This window comes from Sprattus sprattus (genome assembly GCF_963457725.1).
Source record: "Sprattus sprattus genome assembly, chromosome: 9".
Taxonomy (NCBI): Eukaryota; Metazoa; Chordata; class Actinopteri; order Clupeiformes; family Clupeidae; genus Sprattus; species Sprattus sprattus.
Window position 1 is genome coordinate 8,154,230 of NC_137928.1, and position 27,268 is coordinate 8,181,497.

Below are 27,268 nucleotides of genomic sequence, written 5' to 3' on the forward strand. Positions count from 1 at the left end.
ATGCCAACTCTTCGTCTCTGTCACGCCCACACACCCCACTGGAGGCTGCCATGGCCTGCGGTTGTCGGCTTGCCACACCAACCCCCCTTGCAAGATGCTGTTTTACTGACACCAGACTGGCACAGAAAAGAGAGAGAAAAATCTCTCTGCATTGGCTGTCTATCCAAATTTGGAGAACTTTTTTTTCAGTGTCACATTTTTAGTTACATTTCTTGTCCTGCTTCCTCTCTCTATGTCTTTTTTCACTTCGTAAGATGGCACCTGCTGCAGTGTGCATGCAGAGTGGGCTTGCCTTGACAGTTGGCACATCTAATAATACGAACAACGAGAGCTTTGGGGGCAGGGGGGTTGGGGGGAGGGGGGACAATCACAAGATGGCACGACGACGACGACGACGAAGGCACATGGCACCAGATGAGCGCACCAGGGGAGTTCAAAGTCTCCGCTCCAGTGACTCACACACACGCCATCAAAGTTGCGCTGATCCCACACACACCAGACTGGCGGCATGGGAATGGGAATGGGAACGCTACGGGATGAAGGGGACGCTTGCAGGCGATGATGGAGGGATGCTGACAAAGGGGGCGGGTGAGGGAAAGACTGAAAAGAAAGACAGAAATAAATCTGAGAGGGATAAAAAAGAAAGGCAGGCTGCGCTGCGGGGGTGGGGGGCAGGCTGACTGGTACTGGAGAGAGAGAGAGAGAGGAAAACAATGGAAAAAAGATCCCGTGATTGAATAGGGAGCAATTATGGAACAGTGATGGGCAGAAAGAGTGAAGACACTGATTAGAGACACAGAAGATTACAGCCTGTAGACAGCCATTCAGTGGACATTAAAAATGAATTACAAAAGTGCAAAAACATCATTTGTATGCACCTAAAAGATATGGTCATGGCCTTGAAGGAAATATAACGCATTGCAGTGAGCAAATGTAATAAGCACCGTGTGAAGATTCATTGCACAGCTGTGGATTCTCTAAATAACACTGCACACTTGAATATCAAATGTTGTTTACTCTACTCATTTGCTATGCGTCAAATCACTGCTAAAGTTTTTCCACAAATGATTGCCGTTTTAGCAGAGAAAAGGAACAGTCATGTTGTAGTCAATGCTGTTGGATAGCTACTTCATATACTCCAACACGTCCTATGGAACGTCTGCTTATTTCCATCTCACACATCACCCAGTGTAATTGAGTCATCAATCAGAGCACCGCTACCCCCAACGCATTCAGTACGCACCCCCAACAGTTTGAACACAGGAACAGATGAGAACACAAACTACTGGAAAAATGTAATGACTAGTCCAGAGAAGAAAAGAAAAAAAAACACACAAATCAATTCTAGATTCTAGCCATGCTTTTGCCCAGCGCACTGTACAGAAAGCACTTTTAACAACCGCAGATAATTACTAGAGCTCTTACGGGTGACTGGAATTCACATGCATGCCGTGTTCATGACCGTGACATGAAAGCAAGTGAACCTGCACATAATCAGCGACGTGACGTGAGGGATATATGAATACTGACTATCTCTGCAGCTTACTACGACCAAAGGGAGGCAGATCCAACTGATCCAACAACAGGCTGCTGCCTGCACCAGCCTGGGGGACAGAGAGAGCTCTCCCACACTCCAGGATGCATAGCAACAGTTTAGCAAGGTCTCACTGCCGATGTGTTTCGTTGTTCTTCCCCAGTTTGGGGTGGGAACAAAGATACACGTGAGAGACTAAATGTATGGAAGACATTATGTGTACAGTTTGTCATTCATGCGGTAGCTTACCTTGAGTCTCCCATGGTTCCCTTGCAGGCTGCTGGAGTAAACATTGCAGCACAACTGGCTCGCCCAGCATGAGAGAGACGTGCGAGTGGTGATGATACAGAGAGAGTGAGCAGCGGAGCGAGAGAGAGAGAGAGAGAGAAGAGAGCGAAGAGATGAGAAAAGAGGGAGGGAGGGAGGGAGGGAGGGAGAGAGGGAGGAAGGCAGGCAGGGAAAGGAGGCAGGGCAGGGATAGGGGGAGGAGAAGGATGGGGAGGGGAAAGGAAAAGATTGAGAGCAAAGAGATGAGAAGATGAAAAGAGGAGAGAATGGGATGCGACGGCAGAATGGGGAGTGGAGAGATGCCTATGCGTAGGCTCCTGTAGGGGGGGCTTTTTGGTGGGGACTTGTGTGGCTTGTAATGAGAAAGAGAGAGAGAGAGAGCGAGAGATAAAGAGAAAGAGAGAGAAGAAGAGGGAGAGAAGGAGAGAGAGAGAGAGGGAGAGAGAGAGGGAGAGAAAGAGAGAGAGAAAGAGAGAGAAGGAGAGGGAGAGAAAGTGATGTATGTGGTGTATGTGCAACCAGCTCATGAATGTGGGGGACATAGAGACAAACTAACAGGCATATAGCAAACGAAAGAGTGAAATACTTCAGCTTCATCCCTGCAGATCAGCTTCATGCCTGCCAACACATGACACCTAAGAAGACATCAGTTCTGTATGGGCACCTTGCCTGTAGACAACTGCTAATGAGGTGCAATCAATCAACCCGATCGATACCGTCTCACACCCGTGAGCCCAAAGAGCAGCACCATCCATCGCCACAGGGAATCAATGTTCTAAAAATGGTTCTTGGAAATCACAGTTATCAAAAGGCACAAATACTATTTGGTATTGATTTTGCTTGTGGCCATGTCAAAGCACTGAGTGAGCCAGCCTTGTCTCGCAGTTGGTGTGGGGCGGGGGGGGTGGGGGGGGGGGGGGGGGGGTGGTTTGGCGGCATCATCTGTGAAGTACTGGTACGGCACACACCCCATCCTCTCTCCGCCCACCCCCCTTCAACCCCCAGGTCCTGTTTAATCAATTTTTCCCCCTGCTTGCCCTGTCCTGCATTGCCAGTACCATTCATTCATCTGTTTGTTTAAAACCCTGTGCTTTTCATTGGCCTATCGGCCTCTCTCGCTCTAGTCTCCAGGCGGTTTTTGTAATAAGACAAACCTCGCAGAGTTGTAATTGGTGCCGTTTCTTTGGTTGCCTTGGAAACCAGCTTTTTTTTCTCCTTAAAAATAAAATGGTACTTTGGAATCCTGCCAGAGGTTCAAGTAGGCGTACGTTGTGTACTGTAATCCCAAAACAAAGCTGAAAGCACGTGTGCACTCACATTTATTATTTTATTTTAATTTTTTGAAGCACTGTCCTTGGTGTTCTGGATCACATGATGCTCGGATTTCACAGCGTGCTAAATATGGGCACCAGATTCAGTGAACTGTGCTGTGTAGACAACAAGTCAACGTGGCAATTAACCGCACAGTGGAACCCTTGTGAACACATCGAGGTGGAGCATTTCTTAATAAAAGGAGTACATTTACAGATGAATGTGTTTACTTGCTCCCTGCCTCCACATGCTTGGGCTGAATTTGCCCCGGCTCGGTGTGATAAATCCAACAAGGTGGAAAGAGGTTGAACAAACAAAGCCAGTGGAAAATGCGACAGTATGGGCTTCGTATTACTGAGGTAACATTGTGCGACCTGCTATTCTTTTACAGAGGCGACTGAGTCTGAGACTGAGCTCTCTTTTTATAACTAAAGCAAGCCTTACATTGTATTGTACACGCAATGCCATCCTCCTTACTGACAGAGAAGAAAACTGCAGCTGTAAAGCACATTACATAATTTAGCAACTACCCATGAGGCTATTGTGACTCTATAGCTACAATACATGTGATATTTTAAAGAGTTTTGATCTTTTAATGTTGAAATGCACGCACAACATTATGGGATGAAAGCACACAAATGCACACTGAGCAGTGTGGAGTGCCTAAAAGTGACAGAGAGAGAGTAGTAGCCTTATTGCAGTGTAACACGTTGGCTTTGTTTTTAATGTAAAGAATAGAAAAGCCCAGCCTAGCCTCAACTGATGAGTGACAGTAAAGATGACAGAGATATGAGATACAGTACAGAGCCAGAAAGGGTATAGGGCATTCACACAAACACACACACACACACACACACACACCCACCCACCAACACACACACACACACACACACACACACACACACACACAACCACACACACACACACACACACACGCACGCACGCACGCACACACAAACACACACACACACATACACACACACACACACACATACACACACACACACCCACACACACACACACACACACACACACAACCACACACACACACACACACACACACACACACACACACACACACACACACACACACACACACACACACACACACACACACACACACACACACTTCCAAGTCTGAGTGCATTCGCAGCTTTGAAAATATATCAACATAAATAACAACCAGCACATGCCCTCAAGGTGTTTTTTACTAAAAACAACACAACACACAAATGTGCACGTGTACACACATACTGTACAGTCTCTGTCAGGTTCTTTTCTCATTTCACACACACACACACACACACACACACACACACACACACATACATTAATACAAGGCTAGGGAAGCATGTCATCTTCCTGTGAGTCTGAAAATCCCACAACATCCAATATGCCTCCAGTCTGTGTGAGGAAAGAGAACTACACTCCCATGACTGACTATAACTGACGTCTGGCTACTGGACTGGAATCAGGAAATTAACCAGCCAAAGTCAATCCACTCCCAGCAGCTCTGAGTGCAAACAGGGGAAGCAATGACATACTTGCCACTGCCCTCAAGTGACACAGGCGCTTTACCCATCTCTGATCCTGCTGAAAATTACTGGGCGGGAGCTGTCAATCAAACCCCACTCAACAGTGAAATATGATTAGTGCCAGGAACAAACATAGGTTGAAGGCAGTTGCAGACTAAAGACTGTAATGTCCAATGAATTGACCGTAACTATCTTGCAAAATGTTATATTGTGAAGCATCACATTCATAGCAATATCAACCATGTTGATAATATTGCTCATTAAAACATATTACTAAAAAGAGACTTAAGGGAGCAATAGAATAGCCTATCTGTATATGTTTTTAGATTATTTCAGGGATTATAACAATTTATACACTTATTGGAAACCTACAAAATAATCAAAACTGAAGGACCTACAGTTACGGCAATACCAATTGAATTACCAACAGGTGGCGCAGTTTTGTCATCAATTCAGTTTCAATTACTGGTAATATGAGGTTTCAGTTTCTATTCAGATCCTTGAAGAACTTTGAGAGGAAGAAGTTTTTGTCAGTACCTGATTTAGACCACTATTAACACTCCACTATGGAAAACAATAACGAAGAAACAATACTCTGTAGTAGCTGGTAAGTCTTATTATTATTATTATTTGTTCGTCACTACACTGCATTGTAAGATTTAAATGTCACAATGTCATTGAGTGGCTTGGTTAAATCCAGCAAAACTGAAAGTGAAGAGAAGAGATCATTACATCGAGTTGGTATTTTAGATTAATATTTCACTCTGGTTTGTGTCATGTGTCAAAGCAAAAAGAATATAGCGTCATCCAACTTCGCACTTCACGAGCCTCACTGTAGACGGTTCTTGTGTCTCTGCCCCGACTGCGACGAGCCGGTTCCGCGAGAACAGCTGAACGAACACCGCAGAGAACAACACAGCCAGGTCAAACACAGTCTTCTTTCAGTCGAAACCTATTTCGGGAATGGGCTACTCAATGGTAGTTGACGGTGAAAATAACAGAACAAATGTATTAATTTCAATGTTTTTTTATGACTCTCTGAACAGGTGAATTGCCCCAAGTGCAGCGTCAAGGTGGAACGCTGCCACCTAATGGATCATGAGGTAGGCCTGTTACAGAAGTGCCACCCTATCTCACAACAAAGTCCACATAAAGTTAGTAATATAGGCTACTGTAGGTGGCAACCATTCATGCCTTTTCAATGTTCTGCCCTGAGGGCATGCTATTGATTGCCACATCATTGCCCCGACTGGCTTGGCTTCCTCTTGTTTCCCTGATGGGCTGAATGGTAGTCCCATGGTGATTTCATCACCTCAGGTTTAGAAACATGCATCTGCAGACAAAAAAAGTCAACACTACAACAACATCCACTCCAAATGATCTAGACTCTTCTTCTAAAAACTGCTCAAAATTGACAAATACAGTTTGTTTTAAGTTTAAATCATCACTGTTGTTTCCTCTTTAACAGTCGGATGAGTGCAAGGAGAGGTTGGTCAGTTGTGAGTTTTGCCAGCTGGATCTCCCCCTGTCCGTCATGGCTGAGCACACTGTGACGTGTGGTAGCCGGACAGAGCGCTGCTTAGACTGTGGCCGCTACGTCACCCTGAAGGACCAGCTCCATCACGCTCAGACCTGTTCTTCTTCAGCAGTGGCAGACTCTGCAAGTCATGTGCAGGAGGCCTCAGCTCACTACACAAAGAGTTAAGAATATATTCGGTTTGTTTTGAATAGAATAGAATAGAATATATTTATTTATCATTGCACAAGTGCAACGAAATTGAGGTGGCAGCTCTCAGACTTCAGTGCTATTGAAAAATAAAAACAAAAACAATACAAATACAATATAACTATACAAATTGACATTGTGTCAGGTGCACAAGCTTTCATAGTTTAGTTTATCTATGATGTTGATAGTAATGTTTTTAATCCACAGATGAAGACATTGATTGCATTCTAAATTTGATACAAACAGTACAGTTTGCAAAGGTGAATATTCAGTTTTGTATCCAGCCCATTTATTACTTTATCATTTGTTTTTAGAACCAACTCTAGCTCTTTCTTCGGAATGCGAAGGGTATTTTCCATCAGAAGACCTGGGGGAGCATCTTGTAAGCATGAATTATGAAAGTTTCACGTTCATTCCATCAAGTCTAAAACCCTCCTTTAAAGCGGTCCTCTCCTCTTGCAGCTCGAGCGCGCCTCCTCCACACCAGCCGAGGCCCAGGAGGAGGTGGAAGAGGAACAGGACTCGGACTCTGGGCTCAAGCTGTCTGATGTGTTAGCAGGAAGGAGACGGGGGGAGCTGGACCATATCAGCACCTGCTCCATCTGCCACCTGGCCTTACCAATGGACACTCTCCGCTGGCATGAGGTGAAGAGGACTCTTTTTTTTTTTTTGTAAAGACAATTTCTGGATGAAAAGATTGGAACTTGCAGGTTCCTCCATGAAACCTCAATATGTTCGTTTCACAGGAACAATAATAATACATGTATGGTGTAAGAGGTGTGATACATTGACCTGGCCATTTGTTTTCTCCCTCAGAAAAAGTGCAGAATTTTTGAAAATCTGAAGTGCGTCCAATAAGACAGGCTCCACAACAGGAGGTCAAGTTCATGTAAGCCACCTTCAGCATATTCACTTCCTCATGTTTTCTTTCTAATTATTATTTTATAATGACAATGGTGAACATTAAAATGTGTTTCCTTTCATAGGAGGACTCATGACTGGTGACCCTCCAATCACTGAAAGACCACATAATGTGCCTTCCATCTGTACATTTGAGTTTTTTTAAACCAACCATAGGTGTAAACCACAGGTGTAGTTATGTTTACATTTGTATATAATTTGTATACTCCTTTTACACACATGCACACACGCAAACACACTCACTCAATCAGATGTAGAAAATAACACTATTATTGTGGGTCCCAATCTTCTACAGTGTGTGAACATTTAACTTGATAATACATTAGAAATTAGAAATATCAGCTGGCTAATATATCAGTCAAATTGAGAACCATATTAACAATACGTGAATAAGCCTAACAGAGATGCTCAAATGTTACATCTCAATGTTTACATCTCTGTGAAATCAATAAAGTTAATGTAAAGCCTCACTTTCCACCTTGTGCTTTTTAAATCTGAAGCTCTTCCTTTGCCCCACTATGAGGTCACAGGTTGTCCATCTGATGTCATAGTGACAGCATAAACCCATCATGTACAATCTTTCCTGAGATTCTGTACTCTCTGAATGAAGTATCTTGAAAGAAAGCAAGGGAAGTCTTTTAGATGATGAAATCTGCGACTCTGATAGACATCAGGATTGGGGAGAGGATGAAACTGACAAAATGAAGAAAGAGAAGTTAGAGGAGGATAAAGAATGTGGACATCAATCTGTGTGGGCCCATCTCCCAGGCACGTGCCTGCGAGAGGTGTTTCTGTATCTCCGGGACCGTGACCGGGTGCGGGCTGCTCTGGTGTGTCATCACTGGCACCACGTGGTGCGCTCTCCCTCCCTCTGGCGGGCGCGCACCTTCAACTTCTCGGGACGTGCGTCGCGAGCCCGCCGCTCTGAGATGGAAACCGCCGTCAGCTTCGCGAGGACGTACGGCGGCTTCTTGGAGGACCTGGAGATCCGCTTCTCGCACCCGATTAACTCTCTTGTCACGCGGCGCTTCCAGCAGACCATGCAGGCGTTCCTGTTCGCCCTGCGCAAAACACGGGGTCGCCTGCGCTCCCTCGCCATCAAACACATGGACCTGGACCGCACGGCTTGGTGCCGCAGTGTGCGCAACAGCCTAGTACGGAGTCTGAGCTTTTACCTGCGCAGGGACGGCTCCTACCTGAGCTACTTGAACTTCAGAGGGGCCAGGTTCAACCTGCAGCAGGGCCTGGAGGTCCTCGAGGCAGTGGCCGCAGCCCAACAGCACGTGCACCTTGGTCGGCGTCCTGGAATCGCAAGCCTGAATATGCAGGACTTTTTCTCCCAGTCCCTCCCTGTATACAGCAGCCCCGGCTTTGCAGAGGTCATGCACAGGTTTAAGGGACTAAGTTCTCTCACGATTAACTATAGCTGCCTGTCAGACCAGCTACTGGAGGCTTTGGCGGTGGCTTGCAGAGGTTTGGACAACAGCGGATCCCTGCGTACTCTCACGGTGCGCTGTCACATCCAAGAGCCCCACGGTCAGGGGATCTGGGGGAGCTCCTGGTCCCACTTGGCTAAGCGCTGCCCTGATCTCCACGTAAACATGTCCGTGGAGCGCATCCTGAGCCTCGAAGGTCTGAGCCGCATCCTGCTGAGTGAGATCCCTGTGCGAGACCTGCATCTCTCCAGCTGGTACTTCAGTGAGCAGGAGTGGAGCGCCAAACCTGCTCTGACCCAGGTGGTGCCCGGGTATCGATGTCGCTTACAGGTAAGAGGGAAGGCTAAATTACTACAATAATTAAATAGACTACATGACCGATGCTGAACCTATCCCTTCATGACCACTTTCATCAAATACATATCGTATTGATAATCTAAAGGCATTTCGACTAGACTTGGTGAGATAGTTCTGTTCGGCGACCCCTGCACAGATAGAGCAGGAAGAGGAGCAAAAATGACCCCAAGGGGTAACCGAAGAGCTCCTAACAGACACCACATGAAAGTTGCTTTATATTCATTATCCAAAGGAGAACAATTAAACATGAGTTGAGCCAGGCAGACAAAGGTGAATGGTGGTGGGTGTTAAATACAGCTTGCAGCCATGCAATTAAGAAGGCGGCCGATGAATGAACGAGGAGCGGAATTAAAAAGACTGCTCTGACGCGATGAGTCAGCTGTACAGACCTGACTGATGTAACCTGCATGCACTACTGCCATGCTTAATATGTGACTGGAAGGCTATGAAGTAAAACAACTGTAATGTCAGAGACAAACGTGATGTGCATTTAAAACATATGTTGCAGTTCACATTCTGCAACTAAGAATATCTGTTTTTTCCGGTAACAGAAGCTGACTCTGGATTTGAACAACAGTCATGAAAAGATTGACGAGGAACTAATAGAGTTGATTTTGATGTGCAAAATGTTAGCCTACTTAAAGGTCTGGGCCTTCCTGGACATCAGCTTCCTGGAGAGGCTCCTCCAGAGCCGCATGGAAAAGAAAAGCATGCTCAAAACCATAAAGGTAAGAGAAGTGGCAATTGGCTTTCATATAGAATGTGTGTTATGATGACATTTGACTGAGCATTCATTTCCACCGGGTGATGGTGGGCAAACTTGGCAGGTGCGAATCTACACAAACAAGTATGAGACCCAGGAAGAGGATGAACAGCTGGATGAGATTCTCCTGCGCTACAGTCCACTCATAGACTCAGAGCTCAACTACTCTGCTATCTCCTACCCAATGCTCTAACAGCAGACCGAACCAGCCTGAGCTCTGGAGCACATTACAGCTACAGTCATGCATTAGCTGCTGGCTTCTGTAGCAATAGGGTATGCATGAGAGAAGTTTTTAGAAAACGGTATATATTTCATGGACCCCAAATCACACCTATTTGTCCCGTGCTAAAAGAATGTAAGATATTGTGCAGAAATTAAATTATCTGGATGATTGAGAACAAAACCACAAGACCCTCCTTTTTTTCCCTAGTTTCATGATGCATTATTTGCAGAACTTTATTGTGGTAATTCACATCTATGTAAATAGAACCTCAGCATTGCTTTGTATGCTGAACTAGTGGGCCACCCCTCTCTTGGAGCCTTCTCAAAAGTTGTGAATGATAATTGGCTGGCGTAGCTGGGTGCAGATGACCTCATCAATGTAGAGGGAGTGGGACTTGACCTGGATCTCCTCCTCTAGGGCCAGCTGGCTTCGGGCCAGAGCACGTAACTCCATCTCTGCCTCAGACTGGGCCTGCTTCAGGCTGAGAGGAAGAGCGGATCAAAGTTTTAAATCACAGTCTTAACAAAAATATATAAACAGATTAAATCTGGATGGATGAGATTTACATGATGATAGGGAATGGGTAAAATGTTACTCATATCCATGTAAATGTAACGGATTTCGTAAATCCATTTTGTGGGTATTTCCCAAATAACATTATCAGTAGTCACAATGTTTCTCAACCACATCTGATGCATAGGTTTTTTTTTTTGAATAGGACAACTGCATGTACAACAAATCCAGTAGCACAATCACACAAGTATATGCTATATTCTTCATTTTTGTTTGTCAAGTACTTTCTCATCCTTTGCTCACCTGTTGATTTGGTGGGTGAGCTCCTGGACCTCTGAGAGTAGCTGGGACTGGGCTGAGTCGTGGCACAGCTCCACATTGGGTCTGAGGCTACGGGCGGTTAGCCGAGCCTGGGCCACCTTCAGAGGGCCTTCTTTATCCGCTATGGCCACATGCAGAGCCTCCAGGTTCCTCTCCTGGCTGGCCATCTCAGCCAATACCTTATGGAGAGAATAATATGTATAAACCACAACACCAGTTAATTACAACAAGGGTTACATGACACTGATGAAAAATTATTAATGCTTCTCTCATAGCACTGAATACTTTCAAAAATGCTATTTATACTTCATGTGTTGAACCTGACTTGACTTGAAGGTGTTACAAAAAAAAGGGGTCATTGTGGTTCAGCTAGTCTTGTTGTGGTGACACAACAGGGCGAGTAGTGAAGTCTGTTATATTTACACCTTGCTGAGGTGGTCCTCAAGCATGGCTTTGGAGCTCTTTATCCTCTGCACATTCATCTCCAGAGCGTTACCCGTGGCCTCGTTCTGCATGGACATATCAGTGGCAGTCTGCTGCAGCAAGCTCTCCACCAGAGACCGCAGAGACACGGAGTTAGTCCTCTCCTTCTCCGCTTTGCAGATGTTAATGTCAGAGAAGGTCTCCCACTCGTCCGGTGTTACGGTGTTACTGCAGACAGTGAATCCAGCGCATAAATATTTGTTAATGACATGGTGTTTTAGGGAGCAGTCTAGTAGAATAAAGGTCTGCATTTAGATATATTGGTACCATTTCTGAGTGAATTGGTTTCATTATTACTCTCATACAAATGATGTGCAACTTCACCTCAGGACACACTTAACAGTCAACAACGGACTCTGACTGACCCCTACAGGCTTCTGGGCTACAATGCCACAGAATTACTACAACAATATCAGTACAGCGGTGCAGATGGGATTTTTAAACTAGGGGGGACGCTTACATCGCCTTATCAGCTGTGTAGAGTTATTAACTGATGCTAGTCGCCTTACGTAGGGTGAGTGGTGGGGACGGATCGGGGTCACTATGAATCTGAGGGGGACATGTCCCCCCCGTCCTCAGTGCTATCTGCGCCCCTGTATCAGTAGTGCGGGTTTTGCATGGAGATGCCTTGTTTTTACCTTGCTAGACTGGTCTCAAACCCTCCGGCTCCTTTTTCAATCTTTGGAAAGGTGCTGGTAAGGATGGTGCAGAAATCATCAATCTTCTCTGCCTGAAATTTATCTTGCAGATCCTTCTCTAGGTAATACTTAGCTGATCTGTTGAGCCTGGAAATGCACGAGATGGCATGACAAAATGGAAAAGAAATACCAACAGTACACTCTCACTACAGTTTTGTCAGGCAAATGCATCAGCAGAATGAATATGTTCACAGGTTAATAGAAGGAAAATCGTTAAATGAACAATTTCATGCTGCACAAAAATGTGAATCACTACTACACAGATAGCTCATTCAGCCACTCTCCTAACCCTTCACCTGATCTGCTCAATGGTTTGCTCCAGAGTGCGCTGCAGGAGCGCGGCTACACCTTCAATCACCTCCTGCTCTCTCATCAGCTCTCGTTCAACCTCGTCATGCACCAGGTCCATCCCCACTCGCTTCTCTCTGGAACGGTCAGGTGTTTGTTAAGGTGAATGGGTTTGCATTAGGTGCTGTAGCTACATCAGGTAAGTATAATCATCTTCAGGTCTGGCTCACCTCTCAGCGAGGCACTGCATGGTGACTCTCAGGGGCTCGGAGCAGCTCTCCAGGGCTCTATGCACTCTGCTCTTGCAGGTGATTAGGTTCTCAGTCTCACGCACCACTTCATCCAGCTTCTTGTCTAGCTCCAGCTTCCAGAATTTGATGTCATGGATTCTCTGTTCTTTATAAGTTAAAGCAAACGTGGTACATTATGAGCCTATTTCATCAGTAGCAATCTATCATTTCTGTTAATGGTGGAAATGCTTGGTGAGTTAAAGGCAAAAAAAAAAAAGAAGAAGTTGCTTACCCAGTCTTTTACTGGCCTGCTCTTGCATGCGTTTAGTCGCCCTGTCACATTGCTCCATCAGTCGCTGTGAGTCCGCAGTGAGAAGCTCAGAACGGACTCGTTCTGATTCTGCATTCCCATAATGAACATCGTTAGCGTGCTTCCACTCGTGGGGTAGGAACTTTGGAGGAGGTTCTATCAGCCTGGACATCCTACAAAATAAATTGTCACACCAGCACGAATATAGAGTACGTAAGGTAAGGTAAAAGTCAAAACTGAGCTAAACAAGTGAAGGTAGCGTTAAGAAAAAGATAACCTAATTTAGCATAGCATATTTCAGTAGGCCTATGAGATACCAATCTAACAAGACGTCTCATACTGAATCAACAGTTTTTAGGAAAAGGAATCCTTCTTTTAATTTAAATAAGCCAATGAACGAAACATATTTGTCTACAATAAAGTGTTTAAACAACCGACCTGGTCACAAAGGATTATCAGTGGTGTTACAGCGAAGTTTTCTGCTGTTATGTGTCTACAATGTTACTATCGGCATTTGGCTAAGCGTTCCAGGGCAGATAAACAAACGGTTGCCACGGTAACGCTTGCTAACGCAGGGAGGGTGGATTATTCAGGCCTACATATGACAAGAATGTTCTCGATGGTTTTAGGCCGAGGTTGAGGATGAGTCACTTGAGTCCCTGAACGTGTGAACAGATACAATAGTTCGTATAATGAATAGATGGAAAATGAAATGCATTCAAATGGTTTATTTCAGAACATAATTCAAGGCGAATTGTGGCCTTGAAAGATGCAGCTGCAGATGATAAAGCCAAAGTTATGACACATTTTATTAGGTCTATGTACTTCCATATTGACAGAAATAAGAGCTTCCGTTCCTGAAATTGTGATGAAAATATGAGTATTACAGGTGTCCTGTAGTAACATCATTTCCAACACTCGTTTATACATATTTAAGAAATCTTATTAGAAATGAACAAGCGCAAGGCAAATGTTAGGCCTACTTGTTTAAAACGTGTAATAAGTAGGATTTGTCAAAGCATTCAATTTCACGTCTGTTGTGTTGTATATTTAATGCATTTTTAATACAGCTGTAATTTGTTTACACTGAATGAGACAAGGGAGAGTCATAGAAAATGCACTATTTGGAAACCATTTTTATATATGAAGCCAAGGCGCAAGGCAATCGATATGTTTTTAAACGTCTTTACAACAAAACTACTTATTTCACTTTTTAAGATAACTCATTTTACAGTTTATGTGTTCCAGACACTAGGTTAACTCGGACCATAAACAAATAAATATATCATTTAAAATATTTTCGAAAAACAACCATCGTTGCCATAAGCAATATGACTAAAATATATATCTGCATATTTACATTTTTCTTTTTTTTTTAAACTTAAAAAGTTTGTAAAATTGACCTGCTGAAACAAGACCAAAATATACATTGAAATTGAAATGACAAAAGGACTAGGAAAGTGCCCTTAAGCAACAGATCAAGAAAGATACATTATCTGAGCATAAAGAATATCAGTTCTACAGTACTTCCATTATATTCAATAAACACTTAATAATCTCAAAAATAACTGTTTAACCATATAATCCTACAGGCAACTGCTGATGGAAAAGATACAAACTTATAACTCCTACTGAATCTTAAAAAAAAAAAAACAAGGAATCCTACACAAACATTTCTGTCAAAGAGTCAAGAATGTTAAGGCAAACTGTACGTGCTATCTCAAATTACTTATTGTAACCATTTGTGTAACTGAAATACAACATGTTAGCATTGTTGATTAAAAAAACGGATTTTCTTTCAAATGCACGTGTTCCCAGTCATTCCTGGGTTTCCTAGGTCCAGTGCTGTCCTTGCCCAGGCAGAGGACACACCACAGCGATGACTCTGGAAGAACATGTGGGTTTCCATAGTGTTGTCTTGTTTAACTGGATACTGCTTGGTCCAATTCAATGACATTCTCAGGCACCAAACCCTCTTCTATAGCTACTCTGGACTCCTGCACCTGTATGGAAGATGTTGATAATGTTATCTTCGGCAGACATATACATTAACCATATACTACCCACACACATGTTAGTACCCCAGTTAATGGTATTTGACTTGCAGTCACAAAGTCAAAGTCAAAGTAGCTTTATTGTCAATAACTTAATATGTCAAGACATACAAAGGAATCAATAGGACGTTTCCCACTCTCCCACGGTGAAACATATAAAGGTGCACACAGGCACAACAGATAAGACAAGACATTTCCTAAAACTAAGTAAACATAAATATTCATAAATAAGTAATACAATCTTAAACGTCAACAAGTGCTGAAAAAGTGCAGAGTCCTGAGTGATTTTTTTGGGGGGGGAGGACTGACCTTAAATGGTTCACTGATTCCCACAATGCACTGCAAATGGCTGCTGAAGTAGCAGAGTATGCATTCACCGCCAAAGACCGGAATCTCATCTTTGCTCACATACACCTGTGGTCAATAAATCCACAAACACCCAATAATTTACATACAACTTGTATTAACACAAACAGAACACAAACATCTTAACGTTATTATCGACAATACCTGTACAAGCTCATCATTAAGAGAAACCTGGTCATCCTTCACCCAGGTGTAGGTAATGTAGTCCATTGTGCTCTTAAAACCAACCTAAGTGGGGATATAATCGTTCATAAAATATAAGGATTAACAGGTGATGAAGTGAAGCAATTCACTAATAGATAACTTTCCATTGTGCATAGTTTATTCAATATAGTAGTGGAGCAAATGCACCCAGATTTGGGGCTATCGCACTGTTCAGGGCCGCATAACACAGAAATCCATGTGTTGAAAATGGCCTTGTTCATATTCATTCACTTTATAACAATCAGGTCCCCTTAAACATCATCATATACAATAAACTCAATTAAATGATATATAGATGTATAGATATAGGTGTATAGATGTATTGTACTGTGATGTTGCAGCCTACTGTGCCACTGTGCCACCACAACAAAGCTGGATTTATGGTTTAGGTTATATGTTTTTAGGTTGTGTTACATCCTTGACATCCCAGCCCAGATAGAGGAAGAGGAGATGTGAAACCTTATAAAGGCCAATCCAGTCCCAGGCACTGGAGGGGAAAGGCTGCAAGATGGTGTAGGTCGCCATAGCATCGAAGTCCGCACTCCAGTCTCCCTCAGCACTCACATGGACGAGCGGGGTGTTGTGCATCTTCCTCAACTAGTTGAAAGAGTTGGGAGAGAACTATTAGTAGTAGGGAAAGGCGCGCTTTACTTCAAAAAAATAAATAAATGCGTTTTCGGGTGCGAGTAAAAGAATGTTAACTATGAGTAGAATAAACACACACTGACGATGGCTTAAGGCCGAAACGCATCTGTGCAAAATAACCTGGTCTTAATATTATTGAGAAAAGCTTGAGAGTGCGGTTTTTATTCTACTCATAGATAACTATTAGTGACACATTAAGGGTAGGCCTCAGCATGTTTACAGATGTCTGAACCACTTCTTCATTGCTGCTTAATGGAGAGGAAATCTGTATGAATCAATCAGTCAATCAATCAATTTAGGGTGTCAAGAGTGTACAACAGTCTAACCTCTAGTTGGAAGATACCAACGACAGGCTTGTGATCGCTGACGCCATACTCCATGTTGGATGTATAGAGGTCCTGTTTCACCTTCAGGGGATAATTCTCGTCTTCTTCCCCTGCTGCCGAGGCCTGATTCTGGGCTTTCTCTGAGCCTCCCGCCTCATCGTCTTTTCCCTCATCCTGCGTGGAAGAATCTTCTGGCTTTAACCGCCAAAGGATCCTGTCGGTCCATGCTGGCTTTCTCTTCTTGCCACTAACCAATCACATGGAGACAAGAGGAGAGTTCCCGTAAGAGGCTTTTCATTTCAAGCGAGGCAACGAGCCAAGTGACAAATACAATGGGCACTGACACGAAAAGAAACATAAAATGAAATATATATATATATATATATATATGTCTATATATACACACACCCAGAGGCACAATAGCAGGTGGTATATCACTCATTCTAATCCCTACCCACACACGCACACAAGGGGTAAGTTATTCAGGAAGAGAGGCTTAGATATGCGTGGGAGAGATGGGCAAAAGATGGATTAGCTGGGCTGCAAACAATATTCCTCACCTGCTTAGCACAACTTTTGAAACAAAACTTTTAGAAACATTTGATGACATTTAATAGGACACATTAATATGAAATGTAGGTTGGTTAAAACCTCTAAGGAATGGGAGCAGCTAGACGGTAGGGACATGCATGAGTTTCTGTGGAGCGTATTATTTCGGATGGAGTGACAGCTAAGCTATTGGCAGTGAGCACTGTTTTTAAATGGTTCTTCAAATTATAAAATTCTAAGGCTGCGATTTACTAAAGCCCAAGGCATGTGCAAAAAATCCCATGAACAATACCAAGCCTGATGATTGGCTCAAACGGCACAGTGTGACCAATCTCAGGTTTGATGTCGAAACGTCTGAGACTTTCCGCACTGAGGGTGGTATTTAGTAAATCCAGCTCTAAGGTGAGTGATTCAGCTGGTCTTAATTGCAGTCTTATGCAGATTGCAGTGCTTCACAATCACATACCACTGCATTTCAGTGATTATCAAGCATACTTAAAGAAAAGAAAAAAAACCTCCAGAGCTGTAAATGTCTATCTAAAGTCAGCTCAACGGCAGAGGCACGTGCAGCAAAAAAATATATCATCTGCAGAGACGGGTCCAAAATTAGGTCCTCTTTACAATCAGCCAGAGAGCTCGACCAAGCTGCATCACACCCTCAGACACTCCTGGGTAGTGGTGGAAGGGGATCTAAGGGAGGGCTAGCGGAGGGGGAGCGCATAAGAGGCACAGATGGTTGAAACTCTTACTTAAAACCCAACCATGTTCTCTGTAGTCTGTAAAGGTCAAACAGAGGACAGGTGATGCTTACTAAGGGAGACATGGCTGGAAGAGGGAACACCATAATCAGACTGCAAATCAAAAACATGCATAATTATGTAACCGCTTTTTGTCTTCCCCCTTACAGCACTCAGGGGACAAGCAACTTACTGTGTTTTAAGTGTGTGTGTGTGTGTGTGTGTGTGTGTGTGTGTGTGTGTGTATGTGTGTGTGTGTGTGTGCGCACTGGTGTCTAAGGGTACGGGGGTGAACTTGATAACTACCTGGAGTCATAGTTATCAGAGTGCAGGTCAAATTTATAAGTCGGCTGAAAGTCGAGCGGCCCCTCTTCAAACTCCTGAAGGCTAGCTGCCTGCCTTTTCATCATCGTAAGCTGATGAAATCGCAAACAGGCACATGCACAAATTAAACAACATCAAAACGAACTGCTACGAACACAGTCCAAAAACATTTGTTTTGTTTGTTTTAGATTAAAATGCGGCAAACCTGGTCCTTGGGCCACAGGAGGTTGAAGCGCTGGCTGTTGATGCAGGAGCGTAAAAAATGCATACCATGGTCGGCGATTCGGAAATTCAAATCCCCGAACCAAAAGACCACTCTGAAAAGAGGAAAGACTGTTATGTAACAGGATGAGATTTTTACACCTAGACGCTGAGTTAAATGAGGCATCCTCTGCATAGTCACGATGGGTACAGCTCAAACACATTCACACATAACTAACGTTAAGGATAAAACATGCCCTACGCTACTTCTGGAGATCAACCACCTTGTGGATTGTAGTTGGAGTACCACTCAAAAAAGATGTGTCTCTTGTACAAAAAAGTCTGCAAGGAACTGGAATAGCTGAATACGTTATACTATGGTATTAGGATGGTTCCTACAGAATGTCAGAACCCCTACAGGACTAACTACCAATACTTTGGCTGGTCTTTGTGTACTGACTTGTGGTCGCGGATATTCGGGGTGTCCTTTGAGTTAAAGGTCTGGTTATCCAAGATGTACTCAAACTCGTCCACACGCTGCGAGGCATAGTTCATGTGGGCGGCCAGGTGGCAGTTCAAGAAGCACAGCATGTGGCCGTAGAAGGACAGACGCATGGAGACACCTCCCTTGTTTCCCTGCGGCATGCACGCAAACACAAGAAAACCACAAGCAACAACAACTCATCATATGCTCTATCTCTTGTATGTTGGCCAGTTCAGTTTTGTTTAATTCGTGAAGAAATGTGTAATTAAAATGTTATTGTCATTGATATGAGTGTGTGGTGGTTTTTCAATACACTCATGTAATACCATCTTTTTACCGGACAGCAATGAAATCTAGCCTTACCCAGTAGCCAAACATGCCTGTACGAGTGTAGGAGACCTGGATGTCTCGGACAAAAGGGACATGTTCCAGGCGGCAGAAGAACAGTAGAAGGAGTCCCTGCATTCTAATGGAGGACACCTGGAACAAACAACATAGAACACATCATAAGAATAAGGCCGAAAGTTCTCCACAATGGCCGATTGTTCTAAGCATGGAATTTCTATGATGTTTCAGGAGCACCAATTCTCCCTAAAAAAAAACACATCCAACTATGCCACATTACGTAAATGCCTACACACTAACAATAGGCAACTGAGCTGATTTACGGCATGGCAATGTGTAATGGCTGAAAATATTTAAGCTCTCTGCCCTCCTCACCTCCAGACACCCTTGTGATCAACTAAAACACCATTATCCATTAGAATGCTGCTTGCACAAGCATGGCCCACTTTTGCGTGTTCCTTCTCAGTGAAAACAATGCAAGTCTCAGTGTATTTTCCGCAATGTTAGTAACGATAAAAGCAGCCTGAAAAACAGCTGAACACGGAAAGGAGAGGTCCTGTACCTTAACATAGCCCAGAGGGGCCAGGGTGTTCATAAAGAGATGGCTCCATGAGTCATCGAAGGCAAGGTCGGTCACAAACTTCAGAGGGGCAGCTCTCACCTCCTGGAGTCTGAAATTACAGAGGACGTTTTTTTACTTGGGGGAGAACATGCGCAGGTTTACAGGTTTAGATTACTTGATTTTACTGCCAGTGTCATTCATTGTCGTTAAAGTATACCATTTAAGTATTTTAGATATTTATAGTCAAAAGAATACGTTGCTGGCAAAAGGGGCTTTGTCAGAATGAATGGTACGTCTCAGCTTTGACGTGACCCACCCAATCACATAAAGGTCTGGAGTCTTTGGGGAATGCAGTTTGAGCAGTGAGATGACGTCTTCTGGTGGCTCTGCTGTGGCCACATTCCATGTGACCATATGCAGCCTGAAGAATAAGAATGAAAACACACACACACACACACACACACACACACTGAAGATTAAAAAAACAACTATAGACATCTGTCAAATGAATTATCAGAGTAAAATTGTATATATCCAATCAAATATGAGGATCTGTCCAAATTGGCAATCTCCCACAGTTTCTGATGAAATGCTAAGCTAAATACCTATCCAAAGTATGCCTAAGCCAGGCTAAGGCTGTCTTTGTCCTCACATACCTATCCAATGTAACAAAAAGCTCCATTTAGGATATTGAGGTCAGAGAATAACAAGTGAAGCATAGATTAAGATCTGAGACAACACAATCCACTTGGTCTGATCGGGTTTCAAAGAACCAGATTACCAGATATGGGAAAGAAACTTCATCACAATGCCAGCAACCAGCCTAACAAGTGGCACACACTCACAAAATGTATATGCTCCCATATTATGCAAAGACATTATAGAGAGTGCTCACAGCAGTCATAGTAAAGACAATTACCTGAAAACACATCCCTAATTTTCTGCAGTGTGAACCAAAACTGATTACATCTATGCAATTATCAGTAAACACAGACAAGCTTGTACAGATAGACAGAGGAGTTAGACAAGGGCACAAGAGTCAACCTGAAGTGATCTTTCTTCGGTTTGGATGCCCTCTTTCCACAGACAAGCAATGCCCCCTCTAACGTCTTCCTCATCTCAGCGTGCAGCTTGCTATCGGCCTCCACGTCATCCATGCATGTCATGAGCTGGGCAACACGATTGCGCAGGTGCATATGACTGCCACTGGACTGCGTGTTTGTGCTGGCCGCACTGTCTGCGCGCACCCGCATCTTGGACTCGAAATAGCGGGCAATATCTTCCATGGTGCCAAAGTGGTGTATCAGTCAGAGAAAAGGTTAACCCACAGCCAGTCACTTCAGCTGCCACAACTCAGAGCAGGTTCCTCCTCCTGTGCGTTAGCCCAAATTTGAGTACTTTCGATTGCCGTGAACTAGTCTTGCTCACTTTGGTAAACTGCTAAAAAAAAACTATAATCCATGCCTCGGTTATTAAAATAATAAAATCCAAATCCAAATTTAGTTCTCTCCTCCAGCTACTGCTGAGACACTTCCACACAGTGACTAGGTGAGGGAAATTTCCTGGCAAACACACCAAGCTCAGAGTCTATCCTAAATGCGAAGGGCTTTGGGGGTGGGCTGGGTTTTTGGTAGGTGCAAGTGTACAGCTTATGCGAGTAATCTGGCTCGGAAGGTGGGGGGGGGGGGGGGGGGGGTAAATGACATGTGAGCCTCTATACAATCCCAGTGAAGGCAGACTGGCCCCTCAAAAATCGGTATACTGCTCACATGACTACAGGCGCAATCAAATAAAATCACATGCAAATACAACACAGAGGGTGGTTAAAGCATAACCAAGTCTGGGTTTTGAAAGAACACCACGATAGAGCAACAATGTCTGCAACAGGTGTTTACGACATCTGCCACACTGACAGTAAAGAGAGTTAGTGCGGAAGCACAAGAAAAAAACACTTGATCTAATTCCGGTGTTATAGCATATAGGTAATGAATGGTAAGGTACATTTTGCCATACATGGTAAGACATAGGCTATTTTGCTAAGGACTTTACTTTTTAAAATAATCCCATCTAGCAGCACTGGTGTAGCTAACATTAGAGGGTGTTTCAATTTCTCCATTAATCCTTGAGTCAGGGTGACTCAATTGTTCCCTTGGCAAAATCAGGAAACTGACTCAAAAGCCAGGTCTTTATCCCGTTTGGAGCTGAGAAACCTTCCCACGGTAACCTTATTTTATGAAATGCTAAATGTTTGCAATGGCTTTCATCACAGCTTAAGTAACTGAGAATGTTGGGTTTCACAATAACAAAAAACTAAAGACAAGTCTCGCCACTACCAATTTCTAACACCGACACAGCAGAGTTATACAACACTACATATGACTTGGTCATTCATTGTAACCATAATCTATCCCCAATGTGGAGTGAAAAACCTTACACAGCTTTCCAAATCAATAACAGATTAATAGATTAATACATGTTAATACAAGAAATGCATACAATATATCCACAGTGTTAACAGTGTTACCTGAATACATGCATGTTGCTCATACCGACCAGGCTCATACCGCCCAGGCTGTCTGACAGGACCTCTTGCTCCATCCCCGTCCCCTGCAACATTCACATTCTGTACAACTGTGTTCGTTCAATGACGCACAATCAATTTCTATAAAACACACTTATTTCCTGAAAGGGCAACAACTTACTACAACAAGTTGGTTTTGAAAGAGCCCAAGTGGTTATACGGGCTTCAGAAACAAATGACAATGACCTCTTATAATCATGAAATGCTTAAAGCTACCGTTACTTGAGATTGCATGGCATTACATATGGTCCTTTTACATTTCGTGACGTCCAAACTAACCTTTGCTAACCTAACTGCCAACGAAGGCTCAAAACAACATGCAATTGCGTAAAACACAATTGTTGCAATAATTGCACCTGTGTGTACCTTGGCAGCTCATCTGTTAACTAACCTTAACTGTTAACTAATAATATGCACACAAAATAAGCATCGGAGGTGTTTATACTATCAGAAGTGATCACACAGCCAACTAGCACAAACCGCATCAACACCGTTAAAAAGAAGTCAACACAATAGATACATCACATCCATACCTAGCAAGATGAAATGGACTGTTGTTTGCAGGCTAACTTGCCAGATAGTGCTTATCAAGAAACGCTAAATTAACTGGCTTATCACGACACCAGAAACTATTTATGACTAGCTTCCCAACTGATCATTTATCTACATAGCTACCAACCACAGCAATGTTAGCATCACTGTGTCCTCCCTTGTATAAGCATGGGGTATAATTGGGATTACACTTGAAGTAAATACTGGCTACAACTCTCTGCTAGCTCTCACTTCCCTCTTCAACGTTTGTTTGGGTTTCACACTTCCTGCTAAACGCAGCCCAGTCGCGCCCTCGCCTTAAAGCTACAACCTCAAAATATTATTTGCGCTACTGACCATAAAAAGCAGATGCGGTCATCACTAAGCTGTTGGGCAACTTGAGTTGTCTACTACTGAAAATCTCTGGTTAGCAGTGGAGAGTGTGAGGGCGAGTTGTTGTTGGGGAGTGTAAAACGCACCACAGCCAACCATAGCTCTGTTACACCTTAAAATAGGCTACGTAGTTAAGAACTTAAATAACCTATTATCTAGTAACTGTACAGCATAATTTCAAATTGTATTAGTTATATCATTACAGGCCTGTCAGTGCTAACATGTTATGAAGTCTACACTGTTGATACCAAGAGTATCATTTTATTTCTGTCGCTACACCACTTAGCCTATGAGGTAGGCTACACACACAAACACCTTTACAATCATTATTTCCTTATAGGAAAGTTCAAGCTTGTCTTTATGGACACTAAGATTCCCTCGTGTTTGGATTTGGGATCGGATCTGCATTTTGGTCGGTTTGTAGTACACAGCATTCTGAATAGCCTTCAGTGACATATTTTTTTATATCATCTTTCAATACTTGAAGAGACTGCTACTAATTTAAGTCATTAGGATAACTTGTTGCAAAAAGCGACCACAACCGGATGGAATGTTCAGGCCAGAGCCATGTGTCTCTACAACAGCAACAACGTTTCCATAACAACGCCTTTATTACACCACCCGTTGTAGGTAGCCAGAAATGAACTAGATAGCTTGCTGGTTAGCCAGCAACATAGCCAACTAGCAAGCTGACTAGCCAAGCCAACATTTAGTCAAATTAGTTTTTTGTATGTGCCTTTGTTAGCATATGCCTTTTGCCTAATGTAAAGACACTGTGGAGTTCTTCAAAACGGGTTAATAAGTAGTTATCTGTCTCTCCTCAGGCCAAAAAATCTTGAGTCTTGATCTGCTGTCAATGTGACTTGACCAATAAAAGCTGATTCTGATTCTCAGGGGTTAACTGTACCTCCTGATGGAGTGGGGTGGTATTGCAACAGTATATGTGTCAACAGGTGTCAACCTCCTTAACCCTGTAAAGCCCAAAAATAGAAATTAACAAGCAAAAGGATTTCACCTTTCAGATGGCCTTTGATGCAGAAATTAAGGGGGTTTCAACTTCAGGTAAATGATGATATATTGCAACTGTCTTAGTTGGTAGCAGCATTTCTGTATTTGTACTCACACTGTCTAAAACAAATATACAGAAAAACAAAGGGTCGATTTGCATGGTTTACTGTTTAGCTCCATACCAGTATATTATAATCATGAATAACAATCACACAACAGTCATATGTTTTATGAATGGCAATTTAATAGTAAAAATAATTATAACTAGAATTGTATTTCCTTAAGGAAATACTAGTGCATGCAAAGCAAAAGTTTCTTTAAAATAACTTAAATTAAAGATCATGACATCTAATGCAATTCAATGCATGTGCGTAAAATTGACAGAAAAAAGGAAGTGGTATGGTTGTAACTATTAGTCTGGTCCCCCTAATACTGCAGGTGTTGGTAACCAGCTCACAGAGTAGTGCAGGAACGCAGTCTGCTGTTTGAACTCGCTGGAATGTTTGATTCTTCGAGTGAAGCGTGCATCTATTCCTGTGCTGGTTCGTTGAGATCTTCAGAGATGGGATGTGGGTTTAGTAATCCGTGCCTTCCGTATTCTGGGACAGGTGGAGGCGTGTGGACTTCTGTATTGTATCCTGGCATTAGTCCCAAAATACAACCTTACAGAGGCTTGTTGGCTGCTGCTTTGCTGCTTTTTGTTGCTGCCATCCCAAGTAAATGTGCTAGGGTCTTGCTGTTTCGAGTTTTCCCACCTTTGTAACTTTTTTCTTATAAATGGTTTGGTTTGAATGTTACATCCAAGGATTGAGTTTGTGATGTTTACATTTTTTTATGATCCATGTGGAATCACTGTGATGTAATTAGAATTTGTTTTCGAGTTTGGGAGTATGTATTTTGTTGTGCTTGTGTTTCTTCCTTTTGGTGGTTAAAACTATCAGCAGGTCAATTGTAGATAGCCTCTTAAAGGGCTATCTTGAAGACATAAAAGCTAATAGATTCTGTGAATGTTTTCCCGTTATATGTTTGGATTAAAATAAACTATACACAGTTGTGGAATTGTGCATCATTGTTTATAGAAAATGGAATGATACAGAGATGGGAAGAAAAACGAGTAGTGTATGGAAGGTGCCTCTTATCTCCTAGTTATACGCTTATATTACAGGCCTATAGTGACAGGGAGAGAGAGGAAGGGAGCTGTCATATTGGAGCAAGTGTCAGAGAAACACAGGTGCATGCCAGTTTAGTTACCCTATTATGTCACAATGTAAGTCTATGGGAGAATGGTTTTCTTATTTTAAAAAGTATAAAGTTCAGACAACTGAAAAATGCGTAGCAGAAATGTCCTACACAGCAACATTTTGCACACAGTTCAAGCAGTTCAAGCTGAATAAATAGCAGAAAAAGGTACAAAGAAGAAAAAGAAGAAGCCGCCACCGGCTGACAGTGTAGTGCATTGCTTTGCATGCATAATAATTATCATTTTAAAAGGGATACAATTGTGGTACAAAACTGAACTTTGTCTTTGTCTCAGTGTTCAGCCATAATCATTTTACAATGTCCCAAAGATAGCTCTTCTCCTCTGAAAAGGAAAGACGAACATTACACGTGCTGCATAGCGTGTGTGACCAATAGTTGATAAGTGCTTGCCTTCTCACTTTCGGAAGAGCACTCCCATCCCCACATTCAAGAACATTCTCACCCTGAACAATGCAGCAAGCCAGCAACCATCACCCAAAACATTCCAGATCATTTAGAACCTGTTTCTGCCTAATGCAACAAGCAGTTTTTTGGGCATTTTTTAAACTGACAGCGACACTGACAGTGTTTTAGAATTTGTAACACTGACAAACAAGCTCAAAATCGTATTTGTTAAATGTTTTCCACAGTAACTAAGTATCTATATGTTGTAGACATTGTAAGGTCACCTACTTGTATCTTGATATATCCAGGCCAAAAAAACATAGTGATGAGCCTCGAGGAAAGTTTGCAGGTTGTGTGACTTTATTACCAGACCTATATACACATTTACTATCCAATACCACTGCGAGGTTGAACAATGGGACCTTTTGACTATGAACATGTGTTTTTTTTAATAACACATCAGATTTATTTTATGATACCTAAAAGGGATTGTTATAATTTTGAATCCGTTGGCCTAAAAGGTCAAAGAGAATGAAGCCATAGGGTTTACCACTTACTAGGAGTTCACTTCCCCAGTTTTGTCACTTTACCACATATTTGGAATACCCCCCCGGGACTGTGTACCAACACTGATCAGACAGCTAGAAGACCACAAGGAGCAATTTTGCTGAATTTGACAGAAAGTGTATGGAATTAGAATTGCGGTCACTGCACTTTTAATTTCCGACCAGACTTGAATGCACCACTTATAGTAATTGCAGTGGGAACTGTACTTAGCTGTATTGTACAACTGGGAAGTAGGATCTTGCCAGAAGAATTTGAAGGCTGCTTTAGTCATAAGAATACGTTGTTTCAACAATGTGAAAAAATAAACATACATGCCCACCTGTATAGACCTCTGGCAAAAATCAACAAATCACCCAAATGTCTTTGAACCAAAAATCCCTAAGATGTCATATACATCCGTAAAACATTTTAAATTGGGAAAAACCCTTAAGACTTGACATGTATTCATACTTTCTGTATGTTTATGAATAACAGAGGATGAGAGGTTATATGTAAATATAAATATTTTAATCTTCATGATGTCATATAAAGAGTACTACAGTATATCTGAAGACATACAAATACAGTGTTTTTGTCAAACCCCTGACCAAACAAAACAACAAAATCATGAACATAAAACATGTACCCCAGATATAAATACAATTTAATACCCCAACTCTGGTTGACCTCTTTTGAGGACAGAGAATGAAGATCGACACCAGGTTGTTCGCTGGCCTTCAGCAAACAAACCCCCCCAGATCCCATCCTTGGATTAAACTGCCATCGACTGAAACAGTAAACCTTATCTCAAGCAATATGCACCATTGGGAA

The 27,268-nt window shown here is 42.8% G+C and overlaps 4 protein-coding genes across 4 annotated transcripts; 2 read left to right on the forward strand and 2 right to left on the reverse strand.

Annotated features, from left to right (window-relative positions):
- Positions 1–5,234: 5,234 nt before the first annotated feature.
- On the forward strand, positions 5,235–7,252 carry xaf1 (XIAP associated factor 1; the record flags this gene model as incomplete). Its single annotated transcript, XM_080844582.1, has 7 exons — positions 5,235–5,275; positions 5,456–5,591; positions 5,715–5,771; positions 6,137–6,368; positions 6,709–6,776; positions 6,857–7,039; positions 7,211–7,252. 7 exons carry the CDS (start codon positions 5,235–5,237, stop codon positions 7,250–7,252), a joined length of 759 nt encoding a protein of 252 aa, XP_080700708.1.
- Positions 7,253–8,016: 764 nt separating this feature from the next.
- Positions 8,017–10,064, forward strand: LOC308370024 (F-box only protein 39-like; the record flags this gene model as incomplete). Its single annotated transcript, XM_080844583.1, has 3 exons — positions 8,017–9,081; positions 9,660–9,836; positions 9,936–10,064. The coding sequence occupies 3 exons, from the start codon at positions 8,017–8,019 to the stop codon at positions 10,062–10,064; spliced, it is 1,371 nt and encodes a 456-aa protein (XP_080700709.1).
- A 351-nt stretch (positions 10,065–10,415) lies between these two features.
- Positions 10,416–13,109, reverse strand: tekt1 (tektin 1; the record flags this gene model as incomplete). Its single annotated transcript, XM_080844230.1, has 7 exons — positions 10,416–10,575; positions 10,911–11,107; positions 11,354–11,579; positions 12,050–12,196; positions 12,406–12,534; positions 12,628–12,793; positions 12,920–13,109. The coding sequence occupies 7 exons, from the start codon at positions 13,107–13,109 to the stop codon at positions 10,416–10,418; spliced, it is 1,215 nt and encodes a 404-aa protein (XP_080700356.1).
- A 1,234-nt stretch (positions 13,110–14,343) lies between these two features.
- Positions 14,344–23,097, reverse strand: inpp5ka (inositol polyphosphate-5-phosphatase Ka). The gene is made up of 13 exons (XM_080845334.1): positions 22,849–23,097; positions 22,259–22,341; positions 20,051–20,155; positions 19,735–19,843; positions 19,191–19,307; positions 18,804–18,979; positions 18,348–18,459; positions 18,125–18,234; positions 16,533–16,779; positions 16,021–16,158; positions 15,502–15,585; positions 15,301–15,405; positions 14,344–14,940 (listed from the first exon to the last, which is right to left on the reverse strand). Exons 2-13 carry the CDS (start codon positions 22,330–22,332, stop codon positions 14,860–14,862), a joined length of 1,458 nt encoding a protein of 485 aa, XP_080701460.1. The 5' UTR covers positions 22,333–22,341; positions 22,849–23,097; the 3' UTR covers positions 14,344–14,859.
- Positions 23,098–27,268: the final 4,171 nt, after the last annotated feature.